This window comes from Aquila chrysaetos, chromosome 11 (assembly GCF_900496995.4).
Source record: "Aquila chrysaetos chrysaetos chromosome 11, bAquChr1.4, whole genome shotgun sequence".
NCBI classification, from domain to species: Eukaryota; Metazoa; Chordata; class Aves; order Accipitriformes; family Accipitridae; genus Aquila; species Aquila chrysaetos.
Genome location: NC_044014.1, coordinates 42,713,056 through 42,731,086, shown reverse-complemented (window position 1 = coordinate 42,731,086; position 18,031 = coordinate 42,713,056). Strand labels below are relative to the sequence as shown.

Sequence of the window (18,031 nt, the reverse complement as noted above, 5' to 3'; positions counted from 1 at the left end):
GTGGCAAAAGTCGGTAACATGGATTTTTTTACCTTGATTTTTGCATTTGCTTGGGTTTATCATAAAAAAAAGAGGCGGTCAGTGCTAATGGATGGATATAAGCAAACGCAGATGCGATGAAATTGTAAGCTGGAATTAATTCAACTCCATTTTATTATCTTTAAAGTGCGGGTTTGCTGCTCGGCCGCAGCTCCCACGAGCTACCCCTTGCCTTTTTGCAATCCAGAACTTTTAAAATCTAAATTATTTTTATTTTACCTGCTTGAATCTATGCGACATCTCCATCCCTCCTTGTAGCTGGCAATTAAACATTATTTTATTAAATCGGGAGTGTTTTACCAAAAATCTGCTGAAACTCTGAAAATAGGAGTCTTCAAAGGGAGGAAGAATAATAATAATACCGGTTTTGTAGCGTAGGAGATGGGACTGAGCCTTTGCCTTGAGCTCTGAGAAACCAGAGGTGCCGATCGAGAGGGTTATTCCGGTTTAACTTGTTGTAATTAGCAATTAGTGGATGCAAATGACCCCAAACTCCATCCTGGAAGCATCTAGGTAGGATTTTTTGCTTGCAGGCGGCCAGGAGCGAGCTCTCCGAGCTGCTTCTCCCAGCTTCAAGCTTCGGCACTTGAGCTGGACCGTGATTTCGCTGAGGTTCAGCAAGTGCCGCTGTTCTGGGGCTCGGGCAACTTAAAACCTGGCTTATTTTTGGTAGGCACCAAATTTTGGGTTACTTAACAGCAAACCAGATGGGCTCTGCCTGTTCATCATCACCGATCAGCTGAGTGGGGTTATTTTATCCCCCAAATATTTTGGGAGATGCTTCCCAGGACCCCCAAAAGACCAGTCGGGTGGAGAAGTCCCGCAGCTGCAGTAATTAATAGTAGCGATTAAAACTTTGGCAATTAAATCTGAGCCTCAGTTAGTTTGTGGTTGCTAATTTTGCTTTTCTTCTGAAATTTCCCAAAGGAAAATTGCATTTATCCTTGTGTTTTATGCAGTTGTGTAAAGGAAAAGGCTTTGCAGCTTGCTCAAGGCTGCAGCAGCGCTGTTACAGGTTGTTTTTTTTTTATGAAGGATTAAAAGTCGGGGCTAGAGCTGGCTCAGCAATGTAGGAAAACTCGTTTCTGGGGTTGCGGGGCTGCTCTCAGCAAATCTTTTAAGTGCTTCTGCTAACTAGTTATCAGTCCTGTCTTTAGGAGGAGAGGCGTTAGCGTAAGGCTGGGTTAATAGCGGGCTTGGATGTCATGGCGTCTCAAGAGTTGAAGATCCCTCACGTTTAATTCAGAGGTATCCGGGTTTAAATCACAAGTACTTGGATTTAATTAGCGGATACATGGTTTTAATTCAAAAGTACCCGGGTTTGATTTGGAGGCACCTGGATTTGAATTGCAGGTACCCATGTTTTAATTCAGAGCTGCCCAGGTTGTAATTCAGAGGTACCCTGGTTAAATTCAGAGGTACCTGGGTTTAATTCAAAAGTACTGAAGTTTAATTTGCAGGTACCTGAGTTTTAATTCGCGAGTACCCAGAAATTGCATGTACCCGGGTCTGAATCTCAAGTGCCTGGGTTTAATTCACAAGTACTTGCTTTTAATTCAGAAGTATCGGGGCTTAATCCACAGGCAGCGAGGTTTAATCCGCAGGTACCCAGAGTTAATTCAGAGTTACCTGGATTAATTCAAAGTTACCCAATTTGCAGGTGCCTGGGTTTAATTTAAAGATTTAATCCACAGGTACCTGGGTTTAAATCCCAGATACCTCGGTTTAAATCACAGGCACCCAGCTTTAACCTGCAGGTTCCCATAGCTGTGGGTGCTGGTGAAGCTCGGTCCCAGCCACCGAGCTACACCCCACGTCCTCCCTGCGCTGGTTTATTTTGGTGAGTTTTAATCCTCAATCCGTTTCCCTTCGAGTTTAAGAGAGAGATGGATTGATTTAACCCAACCATTTATTTTTTCAAGTAGATTTGTGCCTTTGGAAATAATTTTCTGCTTTTTGCCCCGTTCCCAGGCTCAGTTTCTCGGCCGCGGGGTACAATAGGAAGGACTTAAGAGTCCCTCGTTGACCTAACACGAGTCTTCCCCCAGCTCATCGCCACCTTTTACGCTCAGTGGGAGAGGACAGGGATCTGTTAGGCTCGGTTTAGTCACGTTTGCCCACGGCAAGGTGCCACGGGGTGGGTACAGGCAGGAACCGCGGCCGTGTTGGTTAATCTTGACTTAAAAGAAACTCAGAGCATCATCGGCAGATGGGCGGCGTGCAGGCAGGGAGTCAGGCAACAGACAGCGAGGCATCACGTGGCAGCCCTGCCTACAGGCAGCACCTCTGTGCCAATAACAGTGCCGAGAAAAACGCAAATCCCTTTAGTTTTACCCTAGAAACGCTTCCCGATCACTTTGCTCAAGGACGGGTCTCACTGAAAATACTCCCAAGTGCTGTACGGCATCTCGCGGTGACGCTGCCGGGTCCCGGTTTGCCGGCGGCAATGCATCTTTGCTGCGGTGGAGTTGCTGCACCGGCTCCGGGTTGAGCATCCCCTCCTTGGGGGCAGTATCCAGCACCCTGTCAAGCAGCCTTTGGGTCAAATTAGGCAAATTTTGGTGTATTTAATGGGATTTGGAGAATAACAGCCAACCCGGTTGTTCTTCCAGCAGCACTGCAGTCACATATGTGCCAAATCTTGTGGAGCTTTGCAGGGTCCATAGAGTGGGTGAAGCCACAGCTGTGATCTCCAAGAGCAGAATTAGTTAAAATGAGTATTTTCCACTAAAAAAAACCATCCACCGCCAAATCCAGGAAGCCCTATTGTGGCCCTGTTGTCTTAAAACCTAATAGAGATTCCCATTTACATCAAAAAAATTATAACCAATATTATAGCGAAAAGTTGCTTTTTGAGTGGTTTGTTTTTTTTTTTTAAACTCAAGTCGCTTTTAGCATTTGTAATATTTTCCCCAAATAAGTTTGTTATTTTCCCAGGAGGCGCAAGGGGAATTACGTGGGATCATGATTTTATTGGAATGTATAACTGCATGTATTTAGCAAACTTGTAATTCTAGATCTATTTTTTTCCTGAATGCACCAGACTTGGGAAATCGGGATGAATTTAACTACAAACAAACTGTTTCCATAACCGCTTTTATTTAGATTTTTTTTTTCCACTTAACCTTGATCTGCTACAAATACTTTATATAAATCTGTTTATTTTTATATTCTCTCCGCATGCTTCGGGATTTCGCAGCCATGTAACCACCAGCTTCTTTCCCCCCAAGAAAAGGAGAAAAATTGTATAGCTTTGATATTTTATTTTAAATAATAAAATCAATAAAGTGGCTTGCTACGGAAAATGCACTTTCTTTGTATAATCATGGAATTTTAACTAATAATTGGAAATTATGATGATAGTGAACCGTATGTCAGTGTTTTGCTATTTTGGGTAAACTGGGTGGGAGTAAAAGATGAGGATTTAGGGAAAAATAAAATATATACACGTGGCTGCCGACATGCTGGCAGGAGCGGAGCCTCATGCACCGATTTAAGCTTTCTGCACTTCAAACATCTTGAAATGACATCATGGAAATTACCTTATTTTTTTAATCCTGGTGATTTTTAGCTCCGCAGATGAGTTTTAACCAGCCAGCGTGAAACGGCATCAGGGTCAGAGATGGGATGGGGCTTCTTCTTAGTGCTCTTGCTTCTTAGGGAGATGCTGGTAGAGATGTTGAACCACACAACACCAACTGTAACCCAACAACCGTCTTCAACGGTGAAGAAGCTTTATCCTTCGGTGGGGTTGGCATCTCCGAAGTCACCAATGCCACCGGGTGATCCCCCTTGGACCATCGTGGCTTTGCCACTCATGGTCTCCATTGGCTTCGTCTTCTTGGTGAAGACATCTCTGGCAAGTGTGAAACACCATCGGGGTCAGAGATGGGACGGGGCTTCTTCTTGCTGCTCTTGCTCCCCGGGGAGATGCCAAACCACACAATACCGACTGTAACCCAACAGCCGTCTTCAGCGGTGAAGAAGGTTCATCCTTCGGTTGGGTTAGCCAAGCTCATTGCATCTCTGAAATCACCGATGCCGCCGGGTGATCACCCTGGGACTGTCACAGCTTTGCCACTCATGGTCTCCGTTGGCTTCATCTTCATGGAGGGTCTCCCAAAGCATCCGTTCACCAGCGGCTGCTTTCAGCCACAGTTTTGGTTGATTAGGTGATTCAAGTGGCAGGATTCACCCATCCTGCTCCAAGGTCTTGCCTGGGTTCGTTGTGGCAATATTGAGCTTGTACCAAGAACGATGGCAAAGCCTACCCTGAAAAAGCTCCCCTGGGAGAACCGCTGGGTCATGGCACATCAGAAAATGGTTGGAGAAGAGAGCAACCATCTTCCCAGAAGGAGCAACACAGGAGAATTGGCTTTTGGAGTAGCTGATGCTCACGGTCAAACCGTAGCGGCTCCTCTTCCCACCCAAAATTGGAGCAGGGATGTGCTCAGCCAAGACACCACCCTATCACAGGGCTTTTTTGGGGAACCGATGCTTAATCCCTCCTGATCCTGGTTTAGTCCGAGATTTTCTCCTCTGTTCCCACCTGACGCCTCCGCTCTGCACGTTTCTCCCGATTTTGGGTTTTCTTTACCATCCCCTGAGTGCTTTTATCCTGATTAAATAGGACGAGGCAGAAACTGAGGGGGCTCCATGAAGTCGCTTCCACTTCCCAATAGCTGTGCCTGGACATGTTTTATCCGTAGGGAGCATCTGCCGGAGAAACTTGTCTCCACTTCTTGGCCTTGCTTCTTCTCTGGCATCGGTGGGATGAGCAGTGAAGTCCTCCAAAGCACTTTCCCTCTTGATGAAAGAAGACATCAGGTCTTGGTCTTGTGGAAGGTGGGTCTGCTCCCGGCATCCATCCGGATCCATGGATGCCATGGACACCCATCTTGAGCCATGGATGCCCATCCAAATCTGTGACCACCCAACCCCGGCATCATGATGCTCCAAGGAATCCCACCTCTCCTCTTCCCAGCACCCTGGCTCCCTGGTGCCATTTTAATCCTGCTCTTCCATTATCCACGGATCCGCCAGATCTGGGCTGTAACATCAGGAATCATCAACCACGGGCTCAGAAAGCCTTTTCTGCCTCGAAACCAAATACTGCTTCTATTTAAAACCAAACATTTGCAGGCAGATTAATAGGAGCTGAGTGGTTTCACAGTGCCCAGTGCTGAGATTTTACCTTCTCCCCTTCCCAACCATTTTTTGGTTGTTTTTTCAAAAAAAAAAACCCCTCCTTTTTTATCTGCTTCATCCTTAAAATCTGCAAAACGGTGCCACCGGACAGGTGCAGCCCATCACCAGGCAGCTGAGCACGCTCCGGTGCTGATACTGGTCACTGGTGCTGCCTTATAATTAAAAAAAACAGAGATGAAGAAGCAAACTTTAAAAAATTTCATTTCTAGATGGATTTAAGGGAAAAATCCCATTTGAGAGATGAATCCTGAGGATCGGGAGCTTCCCCCCCACCCCACCCCACCAAAATCGTCGCTGAGAGGGTTTTACCCATCGTGTTTTGCCGGGCGCATCCAAACACCGTGCCAAATAAAGGCAAAAATCCCACCACCGAGGGATTTGTGTGGCTGGATAAGCAATCTCGGACAATGTTTTTTTGTTAATTCGCTGTTTCTTGGCATGGTTTGCGGAGGAAATCCTGGGAAATTGTCGCCCTGGACCCAAACTCAAACCAGTTGTTTTCGATGACGATGCTTTAAAAATATCTCCGGAGGGGAGGAGGCGTGAGAGATCATCCCGCGGGAAGCTGGCAAACCCAAACCCTCTGCAGATTTAGAAGGAAGGGGGGATGGAAAATTGCTGTTTGCGTAGCCGGGATATTTGATATCTTATTTTTTTTATTCCTCCTGCCAAGTTTCTCGCTCCTTATCTCCCCCTTCGGAGCAAGGCAGCATTCCTGGAATAGCTGAGTCTGGTTGAGCAATGGTTTTTCTTGGCCGTTGGGTCCTTCTGCACCGCAAAGGCGCCGGTGGAAGGAGACTGGGGGTCTTCACCTTAGTTTTCTTCTGCTTTTTGCTACAATGCTCTCTTCCTTTTTGGGACAGCATGGTGGTGAAAACCCCGAGCCTCTGGGCAAGAGGTCTCTGGGGAAATCCAGCTCGATCAATGCCTAAAACCTTCTCTTTTGCCGTCGTTGGTACTGAATCGGTGCTGTTGGGTTTTTACGGGGGCGATGGGGTAGAGCGGCACCGCTGGGGTACTAACGTTTGCTCTGTTCCCCCCCTTTTTTTTTTGGCAGAAATGGCACCGAAATTGAAGAAAAAAGGGCATTCAGGACGAGAGCAGAAAAAGGTAGGAGACGCAGCATCCTTCTCATCTCGCTTGAGTTGGGCTTGAATCCCTGGGGAGGTTCAGGACCGCCAGGAATGCCGGCAGAACCATCGCCAGCATGCTCGGCTGGGTCGATGCCCTCCCTGTGCTCAGCCAAAGAGGCTTTTGCTTTGCTTGGAAGCTGTCCCGAGCCAGCCTGAAATTGGGGGTATGCTTGAAAGGACATTGGGAGGGCATTTCAGTGACTGGAGAGGTGTTTTGGTGACCGGGAGGGCATTTTGGTGACCGAAAAGGTGTTTCAGTGACCAGGAGGGCATTTCAGTGACCAGAAAAGGTGTTTCAGTGACCGGGAGGGCATTTTGGTGACCAGGAGGGTGTTTCCATGCCCGGGGCGGGGGCATTTTGATGACCGGGAAGGTGTTTCGGTGACCGTGAAGGTGTTTCGGTAACTCACCAGTGGTTTTTTTTTTTCCTCTCTTAGCATCACCATCATCACCATCAACCGGTGCAGCAGCAACCACCGCCACCGCAGCCTCCTCCGCCGCCGCAACCGCAACAGCCCCCTCCACCCCCTCCGCCACCGCAGCCCTTACCGCAGCAGCCCTTACCGCCCCAGCAGCCCCCGCCGCCGCCCCCGCCGCCGCCTGTCCCTCAACAAGCTCCTCCACCGATGAAGTCTTCTCCTCCACCTTTCGTCCCCACGCAAGTCCCCGTCCTGGAGCACCCGCTGCCGGGGAATATGTTCGACACCATGACGCATTTCACCCAACCCATCATGCATCTTCCTCAACCGGAGATGCCGCCCCATCTTCCCCAGCCGCCCGAGCACAGCACTCCTCCCCACCTCAACCAGCATGCCGTGGTGTCTCCTCCAGGTGAGCGTGGCTTCTTGGGACAAGCCCAACGCGTGGTCCTTCCTCAGGCTGGGAGGAGGAGGATGGCATTGGGTGGGTTTTGATTCCTCCTGGAGGATGACCGGGATGGAGGAGCGGTGGGTGGGCAAGGGGAGGTTCTCCGCTCCCGATGTCCGCGGTGCCACCGTGTCCTTGCCTTTCTCCCCAGCTTTGCACAACGCTCTGCCTCAGCAGCCCTCGAGACCCAGTAACCGAGCCGCGGCGCTACCCCCGAAGCCTTCGCGTCCACCGGCTGTCTCGCCGGCCATCAGCCAGCAACCCATGCTTCCTCAACCGCCTCTGCCCCAACCTCCCCAGGTCCTGCTGGAGGACGAAGAACCTCCTCCGCCGCACCACAACCTGCCTCTGAGCACCAGCCAGATGCAGCTCTACCTTCAGCAGCTGCAAAAAGTGCAGCCGCAGACTCCTCTTCTCCCTTCAGTGAAGGTCCAGTCGCAACCGCAGCCACCCCTGCAGCCGCCGGCTCACCCCGCGGTGCAGCAGCTGCAGCACCAGCCGCCGCCGCGGCCCATGCACATGCAACCCATGCCCTTCCCATCCCACATCCCCCAACCCCAACCTCCGCCGCAGCAACATCCGCCCCCGCAACCGCCCCCGCCGCCCCCACCGCCGCAGCCGGCCAAACCGCAGCAGGTCATCCAGCATCACCCGTCGCCGCGGCACCATAAGCCTGATCCCTACTCGACCGGTGAGCGGGAGTCGGGGACGGCGGTTGAGTCTACGGCTTGAGCCTAGTTGCACTGCGTGATGAGGAGGGGCTATGGGGCGGTGGGGCGGTTGCCATGCGTCCTCTGAGCTCCACCAGTCCCCGTTGGTAGACGATGGTGCGGAGGGAGCCCCGGTTAGCCAGAGTCTGACGTAACCGCCCGGCGAGGCCTCTTTCCGTCTCAAATCCTCAAAAATTTGAGGATGTCAACTGTTCGAAGGTCTTGAGGATCTCGAGTTTTTGAAGATCTAGAGGTTCTCAAATCTTTGAGGAACTCGAGGATCTCAAGTTTTTGAGGATCTTGAGGACCTCGAATTTTTGAGGATCTCAAGGATCTGTAGTCTTTGAGGAGCAAGGATCTCAATTTTTTGAGGATCTGAATCTCGAGGTTCTCAAATTGTCCCTTGACAATCTTGAGGTTCTCAAATCTTTGAGGAACTCAAGGATCTCAAGTTTTTTAAGATCTCGAGTGTTTCAGGATCTTGAAGTTCTCATTTCTGAGGATCTCGAGGTTCTCAAATCTTTGAGGAGCTCAAGGATCTCAAGTTTTTTAAGATCTCGAGTGTTTCAGGATCTTGAAGTTCTCATTTCTGAGGATCTCGAGGTTCTCAAATCTTTGAGGAGCTCAAGGATCTCAAGTTTTTTAAGATCTCGAGTGTTTCAGGATCTTGAAGTTCTCATTTCTGAGGATCTCGAGGTTCTTAAATCTTTGAGGAACTCAAGGATCTCAAATTTTTGAGGAACTTGAGGTTCTCAAATCTTTGAAGACTTCAGGGCTCTCAAGTTTTTGAGTCTCAGCGCAGCGCTGACGTCAGAGAGCACTGGCTTCACCTTCACCGCCGTCCCAGCTGGGTGCCAGCATTGAGTAGTGTCTCTCAAGGCAGCAGAGGGTCAGCTCCCTGCTCTTAGAGAAGGTCAGGCCTGTGGATGTCCTGCGAGGGTTTCCTGGTGGTTTTCGGAGTGTGCCCTCCCATAACGCAGCTGCTTGGCTGCCAGGTGGAGGAGAAGGGATGATCCGGGGGTAAACCTGGTGCAACGACCTCCAGCCATCTGAGAAATCAGAGGAAGCAGCCGGGATAACGTGGCCGCAGGGCTCAGCCTTCAAGGTTGGCTTGGGAGATCCCAGATCTTCACGATGCCCGTGGGCTCAGTGGTGCCACAACCGATGTTCCAGATGGGGAACGTCTCCGGCCGGGATAACTCTGACAGTGTTGTGCTTTCGAGACCGGGCACCCATAAAACCTCTGCGGTTTGGCGAGGTCTCGCTCCTGCTTTCGTTTGGCCACATGGTTCTCCAGGTTGTTGCCCATCAGGTCTTTGCTCCTGAAGTCATCCTGCTCAGCCCCACGCGGGCGTAGGCAGGAAAAAATCCCTGGATTTGAAGGGATGGAGCCAGGTGAAGACAGGCAGCGCTTGGAGCCGCTTCTCCTGCCTGTAGAGCTGCCGTAGGCAGCTTGGTCGTGATGCCTGAGATGGCAAGTTTGGACATGATGATTGCCCAAGATGGAGCCTCCTGGCTCCCAAAAACCTCCCCGTTGCTTGTAGAGCCAACATGTCCTGTGTCCGTGGCTCTGGGCAGGGAGAGGTGCAGGCAGCGGGAAGTGCAGGCAGGGCAGTGTCAGTGCTTGGGTGTCCTAGGGGAATGGTTTTACAGCTGGGAATATTGACGGACCACCAGGAGAACGAGCAGAAGGGGTTGAATTATGGGGAGGACACCACAAACGAGCATCACCAAGGCGGGCGGGACAAGCCACCGCTCGGCCTCGGAGCATCTTCTGCTCCCTGGCGTTGGCTCATGGCAGTGGTACCCGCTGGAAGGAGGTGGCTGGGGTCCGCTGGGGACATCCCAGGGCCACCACACTTCATCCAGGAAAGCGATTGTCCCACGGGGTGATGGCGTGCGCCGATCGGCTTTTTCGGGTGATGTTTGGCGTGCCGGTGGTGACGACGGTTAACTGATTGATGCCAAACTGTTCCCAGGTCACTTGAGGGAAGCCCCTTCCCCTCTCATGATGCATTCCCCACAGATGCCGCAGTTCCAGGGTTTGGTCCACCAGTCGCCACCTCAACAAACTATCCAGCCAAAAAAACAGGTAAAAAGGAAAGCAGAGCACCCAACCGGGGGGGTCCCGACCAACGGGGACCATCGTCTTCCCACCACCGGCTTGGGAGCAAGCGCCGAAAGCCCAGGGGCCGTTAGCCAGCGGTTTGCATCGGGAATTTGAGGAGGCGGGGGGGGGGGGGGGATGAGGGAAGGGCATCACTGAACGTTTCTTGACCCTTGTTTTTTCGTGGCAGGAGATGAGAGCCGCCTCCGTCGTCCAGTCTCAACCCATGGTGGTGAAGGAGGAGAAGATGCATTCGCCCGTCATCCGTAACGAGACCTTCAGTCCCCCGTTGCGGCAAGATCCGCCGAAACACCCGGAGAGCATCAAACCGCCCGCGCACATCCCGCAACGTGAGTCTGGGGACGTGCCGCTTCAGATGTCCCCCCCCCAGTTTTGGGGGCGGAGACCCCATCACCCCCTATTTCAGCAGCTGAGACCCCATCACCCCCCATTTTGGTGGCTGAGAGCGCCCATCGTCCCCCATTTTGGTGGCTGAGACCCCATCACCCCCCATTTTGCTGGCTGAGACCCCCATCGCCCCCCATTTTGGTGGCTGAGACCCCCATCACTCCCTGTTTTGGTGGCTGAGACCTCCATCGATTCCCCCTCGCCATGAGGCTCCTGGGGGACCCCGGTAACCTCTGACGGAAGCCCCTGGTTTTTAGGGACGGAGATGAAACCCATGGAGGGGGGACGACCCGTCATTAGACCCCCGGAGCAAAACCCCCCACCGCCAGGAGTGCAGGAGAAAGATCGGCAGAAACAGGAGCCGAAAACACCCGTCGCCCCCAAAAAGGTAACGTACCCTGGCAAAAATTAGGAAAAAACCTCCCAAAATTCAGAATTAAACCTCCTAAAATTAAGCAGGACCGTGTCGCTCACCTGCATCTTGGTGTACGGCCAAGATTTGGTGTTTTCTACTTCTAAATGTCCCATTTGGAGATGGAAGGCGCCCGATGGAGGTTGGAGAGGTAGAGATGGGACCCCCGCCAAGCTGAGGGAAGGGATGCAATCCAGAGGGACCCGGACAAGCTCCAGAAGTGGGTCCATGAGAACCTCCTGAGGTTCTACAAGGCCAAGTGCAAGGTCCCGCACCTGGGTTGGTATCGGTACAGGTTGGGGGATAAAGGGATGGAGAACAGCCCCACGGAGACAAGGACTTCAGGGTGTTGGTGGATGGAAAGCTAGATATGAGCCGGCAACGTGCGCTCGCAGCCTAGAAAATCAACCGTATCCTGGGCTGCGTGAGAAGAAGCGTGGCCAGAAGGTTGAGGGAGGGGATGCTCCCCCTCTGCTCTCCTGAGACCCCCCCTGGAATCCTGCATCCAGGTCTGGGGTCCTCAGGACAAGGAGGACATGGACTTGTTGGAGCAGGGCCAGAGAAGGCCATGAAGATGATCCAAGAGCTGGAACACGTCTCCTGGGAGGACAGGCTGAGAGCGTTGGGGTTCTTCAGCCTGCAGAAGGCTCCGGGGAGACCTTCTTGTGACCTTCTTACAAGAAAGATGGAGAAAGACTTTTTACCAAGACCTGTGGGACAAGGGGCAACGGTTTTAAACCAGAAGAGGGTAGATTTAGATTGGACCTAAGGAAGACATTTTTTACGATGAGGGTGGTGAGACACTGGAACAGGTTGCCCAGAGAAGTTGTGGATGCCCCATCCCTGGAAGTGTTCAAGGTCAGGTTGGAGAGGGCTTTGTGCAACCTTATCTGGTAGAAGATGTCCCCACCCACAGCAAGGGGTTGGACTGGATGGCCTTTGAAGGTCCGTACCAACCTAAACCATTCTATGAAAACCTCCCTGCTCATCCAAGAGCCCTCGGAGGAGAGTTTTTCCTGGAGCCGAGCCAGGGATGGACCCAACGGGGTCACCCACGGGTGATGGAGATCCTCCACCCCATAATGGGACATCCCCTGCAAGAGCAGCCGCTGCGTACAGCGGGTTTTCACGATGCCAGGGGCATCCCAGTATAGCTCCATGCCGGCACTGGGGGCTAACCAGTCCTTGCCGGAGCTGCTGATCCCCCAGCACCCACACAGCACCGTCGGCACGGCTTCTCCGGCACCGAGCGGTGGCGAGACGCTGGCAAGAGGTTGCTCAGAGGTTGAAGATGTCCCTGCTCGTGGCAGGAGGATTGGACTAGGTGACCATGAAAGGTCCCTCCCAACCCAAACCATTCTGTGATTCTCTTAAGTGGGAATGGGGAATGTGAGGTGCCAAAGGAGCCGGTCCTGCTCCCGGCATTCCCGGGAAGGCGTCAGAGCCGCCCGCTTGGCTTTGGGGGAGGAGATGCTGCCTGATGTGGGTCCCACCCAGCACCAGGGAACGGAAAGGTGTTTTCCCTGGATGACACGGTGATGGGGAACAGCTTGTTGGCAGCAGCGGGATGGGCGTTTGCCGGATCGACTTCCCCCTCCCCGGCTCGGCTCTTCCTAACCCACCCATCCTTCTCTCCATTAGGACCTGAAAATCAAGAACATGGGTTCCTGGGCAAGCTTGGTCCAGAAACACCCCACCACTCCGTCCTCCACGGCAAAGTCCTCCAGCGACAGCTTCGAGCAGTTCAAGAGGGCGGCGCGGGAGAAGGAGGAGCGGGAGAAGGCGCTGAAGGCTCAGGCGGAGCAGGTGGAAAGGGAGAAGGAGCGGCTGCGGCGGGAGCAGGAGAGGATGAGGTGAGACCGTCACCACCACCACGGGGAAGGCGTTTCGGGGCGTCTTCACCTTGGGCAAGGGCGCAGGGAGATGTGTGCTCTCGTGGCACGATCGGTGCTGGTCCGTGGCATGATCCGATAGCGTGGCACGAATCCGATCAGTGGCATGGTCCGATCTCTTGGCACAAATCTGATCTCATGGCACAATCCAATCTTGCGGCATAAATCCGATCCAATCTGTTGCACGATCCGGTCTCTTGGCATGAATCCGATCTGATCCATGGCATGATCCAATCTCTTGGCACGAATCTGATCTCGTGGCATAGAACTGATCGGATCTCATGGCACAATCTGCGCTGACCTGATCCATGGCACAATCCAATCTTGTGGCGCAAATCCGATCCAATCTGTTACACGATCCGGTCTCTTGGCATGAATCCATTCTGATCCATGGCATAATTTGGTCTCCTGGCACGAATGCAATCTCCTGGCATAAAACTGATCTGATCTCGTGGCACAAATCCAATCCGATGGCATGGCTTGATCTGCGCTGATCTGATCCATGGCACGATCCGATCTCGGGGCACAAATCCAATCCGATCTCATGGCACAAATCTGATCCGATCTCATGGCACAAATCCAATCTGATCTGTGGCACGATCCCATCTGGTGGCACGAATCTGATCTGATCTAGGGGCACGATCTGTGCCAGTCTGATCCGTGGCATGATGCAATCTCGTGGCACAAACCCGATCAGATCTCGTGGCACGAATCCAATCTCGTGGCACGAATCCGATCCCATCTCATGGCACGAATCCAGTCTGATCCGTGGCGCGATCTCTGCTGATGTGATCCGTGGCACAGCCCGATCTCACGGCACAAACCGGATCAGATCTCGTGGCATGAATCCACGCCCGCAGCTCTTCTCCCCCACCACGCCGTGCCGCGGTGCACCAAAACCAATCGCTCAGTGCCAAAAATGCCCGTCCCCTGGCCGTTACGGCATTTACCCCGTGTCGATGCCACAGCGTCGGGGAGCAAACTGGGACCGGACCTCGCCGTGGCGAGGGGTTGCATGAGGTTCCCGGCGCCTGACGGCATCTCCCGGCGTTTTTTGGCAGGAGCCGGGAGGACGAGGACGCCATGGAGCAGGCGCGCCGGGTGCACGAGGAGGTGCGGCGACGCCAGGAGCAGCAGCAGCAGCAGCAGCAGCAGCAGCAGCAGCAGCAACAGCAGCAACAGCAACAGCAAGTGTCGGCGGCGGCGGCGGCGGCGGCGGCAGCGCCCCAAGCCCAGAGCTCGCAGCCCCAATCCTCCCAATCCATGTTGGATCAGCAGCGGGAGATGGCCAGGAAGCGGGAACAGGAACGGAGGCGCCGGGAAGCGGTGAGTGGGGAAACCGGGGCGGCTTCTGCCCTGAAATGAGGAGGGATGGTGAAAAATCTGTGGGGATGCTAAAAAAAAAACCCCCCAAAATCGCCGGGGAAGGCAAAAAATCCTCGGTGAAGTCAAAAAAAAATGGGCAGGGATTCTGAAACATCCTTGGGGAAGCAAAAAAATCCTTAGGGATGCCCATAAATCCCCAGGGAAGTGGAAGAATCTTTGGGGATGCCCAAAAATCCCCAGGAAAGCTGAAAAAGCTCTGGGGATGCAGGAGAATCCCTGGAGATGCTGAAAAATGCACGGGGATGCGGAAAATTCCCTGGGTAAGCCCAGAAAATCAAAGGGGATGCTGAAAAACCCTTGGGGATGCTGTGAAACCCTCAGGGACGCCAAAAAAAATCCCTGGAGATCCTGAAAAATCCTTGGGGATGCTGAAAAATCCACATGGATTCAAAAAAATCCCCAGAGAAACCCAAAAATCCCTGGGGCAGCCAAAAAAATCCCTGGGAAGCTGAAAAAAGTCCCGGAAATGCTGAAAAATCCTCAGGGATACCAAACAATCCCCAGGGATGCTGAAAAGTCCCAGGGGATGCAAAAAAAAAAACCAAACCTCTGAGGATGCTGAGAAATCCCTGGAGATGCCAAAAATAATCCTGGGAGTGCCAAAAAATCCCTGAGGATGCCAAAAAAAGTTTCTGGGGATGCGGAAAAATCCCCAGGGATGCCAAAAAAAAATCCTCAGAAACACCAAAAAATCCCCAGGGGTCCCCCAAAAATTCCTGGGGGTGCTCAGAAGTCCTCAGGGATGCTGAAAAATCCTGCAAATACCAAAAAATTCCCGAGAACGCCGAAAAAATCCTGGCAATGCAAAAACAAATCCCTTGAATGTGAAAAAAATATCCTGGGAATACAAAAAAGAAATCTCAAGAATGCTAAAAAATTCCATGGAATGCCAAAAAAATTTCCAGGAATGCCAAAAAAATCTCAGGAATGCCAAAAAGTTCCCAGGAAGGCCAGAAAAATTCCTGAGAATGCCAAAAAAACCCCTGGGAATGCAAAAAAAAAAAATCCCTTCAATGCAAAAAAATATCCTGGGATTGCAAAAAAAATGTCAGGAATGCTGAAAAATTCCATGGAATGCCAAAAAAAATTTGAGGAATGCTGAAAAAATATTGGGAATGCCAAGAAATTCCCAGGAAGGCCAAAAAAATTCTTGAGAATGCAAAAAAAAAAAATCTCAGGAATGCTGAAGAATTCTGTTGAACGCCCCCAGAAATTTCCAGGAATGCCGAAAAAATCTCAGGAAGGCCAAAGAATTCCCAAGAATCCCACAAAAAATCCCTTTTCCCTTCTCTTGCAGATGGCCGCGACGATCGACATGAATTTCCAGAGCGATTTACTGGCAATATTCGAAGAAAACCTTTTCTAACGGCGCCCGGAGGTTTTGGGTTCTTTTCCTCCCGATTTGACTCTTTCAAAAAAACAAAAAACAACAAAAAAAAAACACAAAAAAAAAATTCTCCTTTTTTTTCCCCTCCCCCGGCAAAAAAAAAAAAAAAAACAAAACAAAACAAAAAAACAACAAAAAAAAAAAGCTTCGGACTCTCCGTTAAGTGTTAAAAAAATAAAAAATATCCGGGATCGGGATCGTCCCGCATGTACCGACCGGCGCCGGGATGGGCGGGGGCTGCCTTCCCCCCCCCCCGGGAATTTCGGGGGTTTTTTCCTTCTTTTTTTCCTCTTTTGGGGGTTTTTTTCCCTCTTTTCACACCGGAAAAAAAAAAAAGAAAATGGAAAAATTGAAATCCCAATGAAAAAACAAAATTCCGGCCGCGAAACCGCCGGGAAAAGGTGCCCCCTCCCCTTCCCCCCCCCCTCCCTTTATTCACTGTATATTCTGGAATTTATTTTTTTTTTTTGGTCTTTTTCACCTATTTTGGGGTTTTTCGTGATCAAAATGTGCGGCGGCGGCGGCGGCGGCAGGACGGGCGCTTCGAAATAAACCCGAGTTTTGGATGGTTTTTTTTTTATTTTTTGGGCCTTTCGGGAGAAAATTTGGGCGTCCGGGAGGAGACGGGGGAGGGGGAAGGGGGGTGGGTGGGGCTGGGGGAGGGGTGCTGGGGGCAGGGGGTGGGGGAGGGGAGCCGCCTGGATCCCCACCCCACCCCCCCCCGGGCTTTTGGGGTAAATTCTTCACCCTTTCTTTTTGCTTTTTTTCTCCTTTTTTCCCTCCTTTTAAAATTTATTTTCTTTTTTTTCCTTTTTTTTTTTTAGATTTTTTCCTCCTTTTTTCCCTCCTTTTGAAATTTATTTTCTTTTTTACCTTTTTTTTTAGATTTTTCCTCCTCTTTTCCCTCTAATTTTTCTCTTCTCTCCCTCTTTTCCCTTTTTTGTCTCCATTTTTTCTTTTTTCTCTTTATTTTTCTCCTTTTTTCTTTGTTTTTTCCTTTCTACTTTTTTCCTCTTTTTTCTTTATTTTTCTCCTTTTTTCTCTTTTTCTCCTTTCTCTTCTTTTTTTCTGTCCTTTATTTTTTCTTCTCTGTTTTTCTCCTTTTTTCTCTTTTTCTCCTTTCTCTTCTTTTTTTCTGTCCTTTATTTTTTCTTCTCTGTTTTTCTCCTTTTTTCTCTTTTTTTACTTTTCTCTTTTTTCTTCACTTTTTTCTCCTTTTTTTCCCCCTTTCCCCTCCCTCCACCCCCCCAGCACAGCACAGCCCCCCCCACATCCCCTACCCCCCCCCAGTTCAACCTTTTTCTCCCTTTTTACCCCCAAAAGCCGCCGGTTTCTTTTTTATTATTATTATTTTAATTATTTTTTTTTCCTCCCACTTTCCTTGGGCTGATTTTTAAAAAAAAAAAACAAAAAAAACAAAAGAAAAAAAATTTTTTTTTCATTTTCAAAAATCTTGCAAAATCTCCAGGTTTTTCGAGCGGGGGTGGGGGCGGATGCCCCTTCCCCCCCCTTAATTTTATTATTATTATTATTATTATTTTTTGATTCCATTCCCACTCGGTGCCATAACCCCTCCCCCCCGCCCCTCCCCCGTTCCCAGCGGGATCCGCTCCGGAGCCGTCGGTCGGTTTTTTTTTCCTTTCTTCCCCGTGAAAACGCAGTTGGGTCTGTGCCGATCATGGAATAAACGCAGCTCTTTGGGTTTTTTAAAAAAAATCGCCCGTTTTCGCCCCGTTTCTTTGACCTCTCCTCCCCCACCCTCCCCTCCCCCCACCCCCCCAGTGCGCTGCCCGGGGGGGAGGGGAGGACCCTGCGGTGGGGGAGGGGAGGAGGGATTGGGGGGGGGCACCCACGGGTGCTGGGGCCGCCCATCCCCCACCCGGAGGCGGGGTGGGGTGGGGGGTGCGGCACCGTCCCCGCCAAGCCCGGGGGCGTCGCCCAGCGCGCCCCGCCCCCCCCTTGGGTGCCGACCCCCCCCCTTTAAAACAGTAAAATTGAAACTGCACAATGTAATTTTTGAATTTGAAATTGAAAACTACGGTTTACGGTTTCAAAACTATTTAAATTTAGATTTCAGGTTGAATTTTAAAATTTAATTTTCACTTTAAAATTGGATTATAGGTTTAAAATGTAATGGTTAATGTTAAATTTTAAATGTTGATATTTAAAATATTTAACTTTAAAATCAAAAATGAAATTCTCCATTTTAAAAAATACTAAAAGATGAGGTTTACAGCTAAATATTTCTAATTTTAACTTTAAGATTGAAAAGGAACTTTTTAACTTCAAAATTGAAAATGACATTTTCAATTTTAAAAACATTAAAAGTTACATTTTCCATTTAAAGATTTTTTCAATTTAACTTTAAATTTGAAAATGTTAACATTTTAATTGAAAATTTAAAACTGAGCAAATTTTGGTTTTTATAATTTTGTTGTTATTATAGTAATAGTTGTTTTTAGTAGTAGTATCACTATTATTA

The 18,031-nt window shown here is 50.4% G+C and overlaps 1 protein-coding gene across 16 annotated transcripts in view; it reads left to right on the top strand.

Annotated features, from left to right (window-relative positions):
• Positions 1-16,115, top strand: part of BRD4 (bromodomain containing 4) — a 74,961-nt gene extending 58,846 nt beyond the window's left edge. For 15 of the 16 annotated variants that reach the window (XM_030030897.2, XM_041127333.1, XM_030030894.2 and 12 more), the window contains 9 exons: positions 6,305-6,357; positions 6,818-7,211; positions 7,399-7,938; positions 9,937-10,049; positions 10,255-10,414; positions 10,730-10,860; positions 12,526-12,737; positions 13,838-14,102; positions 15,460-16,115. In XM_030030897.2, coding sequence (XP_029886757.1) covers positions 6,305-6,357; positions 6,818-7,211; positions 7,399-7,938; positions 9,937-10,049; positions 10,255-10,414; positions 10,730-10,860; positions 12,526-12,737; positions 13,838-14,102; positions 15,460-15,528 — 1,937 coding nt within the window. In that variant the 3' untranslated portion in view covers positions 15,529-16,115. The remainder of the gene's footprint in view (positions 1-6,304; positions 6,358-6,817; positions 7,212-7,398; positions 7,939-9,936; positions 10,050-10,254; positions 10,415-10,729; positions 10,861-12,525; positions 12,738-13,837; positions 14,103-15,459) is intronic. The other variant, XM_030030901.2, reaches the window with a different exon arrangement.
• The last annotated feature ends 1,916 nt before the right edge of the window (positions 16,116-18,031 follow it).